The sequence below is a fragment of the Pollachius pollachius genome (genome assembly GCF_949987615.1).
Source record: "Pollachius pollachius genome assembly, chromosome: 11".
Lineage (NCBI taxonomy): Eukaryota > Metazoa > Chordata > Actinopteri > Gadiformes > Gadidae > Pollachius > Pollachius pollachius.
Genome location: NC_136944.1, coordinates 19,768,313 through 19,770,812, shown reverse-complemented (window position 1 = coordinate 19,770,812; position 2,500 = coordinate 19,768,313). Strand labels below are relative to the sequence as shown.

Genomic DNA, 2,500 nt, shown 5'->3' with positions numbered 1-2,500 from the left:
TGAGATGAGAGGAACAGGAGTAGTGCCAAGGAGAGTTGAGGATTAGAGAGACAAGTATAGGAGCAGGAAGGCGAGAGGAGGTGATCAAGGAGACAAAATAATAGGGAAGGGAAAATTTAGGAATACAAGTAGGTATTCATATAACCCTGTGTGTGTGTGTGTGTGTGTGTGGGTGCGTGTTCACCTGTTGGTCCACTCCCACGGCATCCAGACCGTCGTACATGATGTTGACCCAGCCGTCCTTACAGGACAGCACAAACAGAGCCATCAGTGCCTGCAAGAAGACCACCAAGAAGAGCTGTTACCACAACACACTGAACCATCTCACTGCCTTCCTGGTGGCCCGCTCCAAACTCTCGGTTTAATGAGACGAAGGAACACTTTAGGTTAGACTTTATTTCAACGTTGATTATTAGGAAAACAATATGAAGGTTGTATGACTAAATTAAAAGAAAACATTGAGAACAATGTACCGCAAAATGTTTAATCACTAACTACCACTGCTCAATACCAATTTCATGGTTCATTGAATCTGGTGCAAAATGATTTTTATGGAAGCATTTAACATTATATTTTTTTGAATTTTCTTGCAACATGGAGTGTGCCTTCCCAAGTCCATGAAAGTTTCAGATGAAGTTTCCTGCATCTCATGCCCCTCCTTACCTGGCCCAGGTTGTCAAAGTTGTACTTGCGTCTGATCCAGCGGTAGCCGGCCTGGCTGCAGTCAGACTTGTTGGTGATGTTCCTGGTGTCTAGGCCCTCGCAGATGTAGAACTTCCCCTTGAACAGCTGCAACAGAGGAGGCTGTTGAGCAGAGCTGTCATGCTGTCTAATGTATGAAGAATCCCCCCTTCCCAAGGATGAAAGTATGCCCCAATGGTGGATCTTGAGAAAACTATGAGAAAACATAAACTTCAACTGTATATTGGTGTGTTTGAGTGTGCGTGTGTGTGCATATGCATGTGCGGTTGTGCACGTGCGGTCGTGGGAATGCAAATGTGTTGCATGTGTGCATGTGTGTGTGTGTGTGTGTGCACGTGTGTGCATGTGTCTGTGTGTTTTTGTGTGTGCGTGTCTCACCTGCACCCCCAGGATGCCGAAGACAATAAAGAAGGCGCAGCAGATGAGCACGATGTTCCCGATGGGCCTCAGGGAGGTGATGAGGGTCTCTACGACCAGCTTCAGGCCTGGAGCTCGGCTGATCACCCTGTCTCGCACACACACACACACACACACACACACACACACACACACACACACACACACAGAAGCACACAGACACACACAGAAGCACGCACATACCCACCACGTAAACACAAGCCCATTTCATTTCCAGCCATGAAAACCACCCAGATTCCAATAAAACAATATAGCAGATATATGCTGATGAATGAGCATACAACATCGATGATGTTGTATCTGTCCTTTCCATTCTCTTTGTCCTTTGTGTTTGACTGAGGATTCATCGGCTGGTTCGTGATTGGTAAATGGTTGTGGGTGTGTGTGTGTGTGTGTGTGTGTGTGTGTGTCTGTGTGTGTGTGTGTGTGTGTGTGTGTGTGTGTGTGTGTGTTCAAGTTCAAGTTCAAGCTCAAGTGCAACTAGCAGTCAAAGGTGCCTGCGTGTGTGTCTGTGTCATCGGTTCTGTTGATAAATATATTCTCCGTTCAAAGTTTTCCGTGTGGACACAGGATCCTTGGCAGCCTAGGTGGGAAGTGGGCATCCTATGTTACAACGAGCGTCCCCTGGGGGCTCATAACACCTTTTACAAGGCAAACAAACGAGGAGGCATAACACAGAATGGAGTTGTCTTTCCTGGAGGACCCACACTCACAGGCCCATAAACACACATACACACACACACGCACACACACAGTAGGGGTGTTTCTGTACCTGAGTGGGCGCAGCGTGCGAAGCAGACGGAGCACCCTGAGGATACCCAGTATTCGGTTGCCCCCCGTAGAGGCCAAAGAGACCAAGATGTCGACCAGGGACACAAACACCAGCACCCCGTCCAGAACGTTCCAGCTGGACTGCAGGTAGGACTGCTCCCCCCAGCAGAAGCCCAATGCCATGACCTGCTCGTTGTACACACGCACGCACACACACACACACACGCACACGCACACACACACGCACACGGGCACACACACACATTAAAGAGCACGGTTCGTCACCCTTTGAGCATGGTGTTTCATGAGGCTGTTCTTTCTAATGTCAATCACTGTATTCATTTATCAGTTAAACACATTTAGTGTCCAGGCCTTTTACCTCTGACCGACTACACAGAGCGAGAGCAAGCGAGATTACATTTTTTATGGGCATGCTCCTATCTTTTATGGACAGGAGAGCGTTGAGCGTCAGGAGAAGTGGTTTGAAAAAGGGAGGGAAGACCATGCCGCCTAACACCACAGGTCGGAATCAAACCTGGTTCTCTGATAACCAGGAAGGCGCGTGGCCCACCTGGTTAGGGTGTAAAGTGTGTTGAGCCACTAAGTGAGA

General features: G+C 48.4%; 1 protein-coding gene across 1 annotated transcript in view; it reads right to left on the bottom strand.

Annotated features, from left to right (window-relative positions):
* cacna1ha (calcium channel, voltage-dependent, T type, alpha 1H subunit a) overlaps positions 1-2,500 on the bottom strand; it is a 67,422-nt gene that overhangs the window by 21,756 nt on the left and 43,166 nt on the right. Inside the window, exons 23-26 of the mRNA XM_079746179.1 lie at positions 1,892-2,076; positions 1,081-1,207; positions 664-789; positions 185-274 (exon numbers count right to left, since the gene is read on the bottom strand). Of these exons, the coding sequence (XP_079602305.1) occupies positions 185-274; positions 664-789; positions 1,081-1,207; positions 1,892-2,076 (528 nt within the window). The remainder of the gene's footprint in view (positions 1-184; positions 275-663; positions 790-1,080; positions 1,208-1,891; positions 2,077-2,500) is intronic.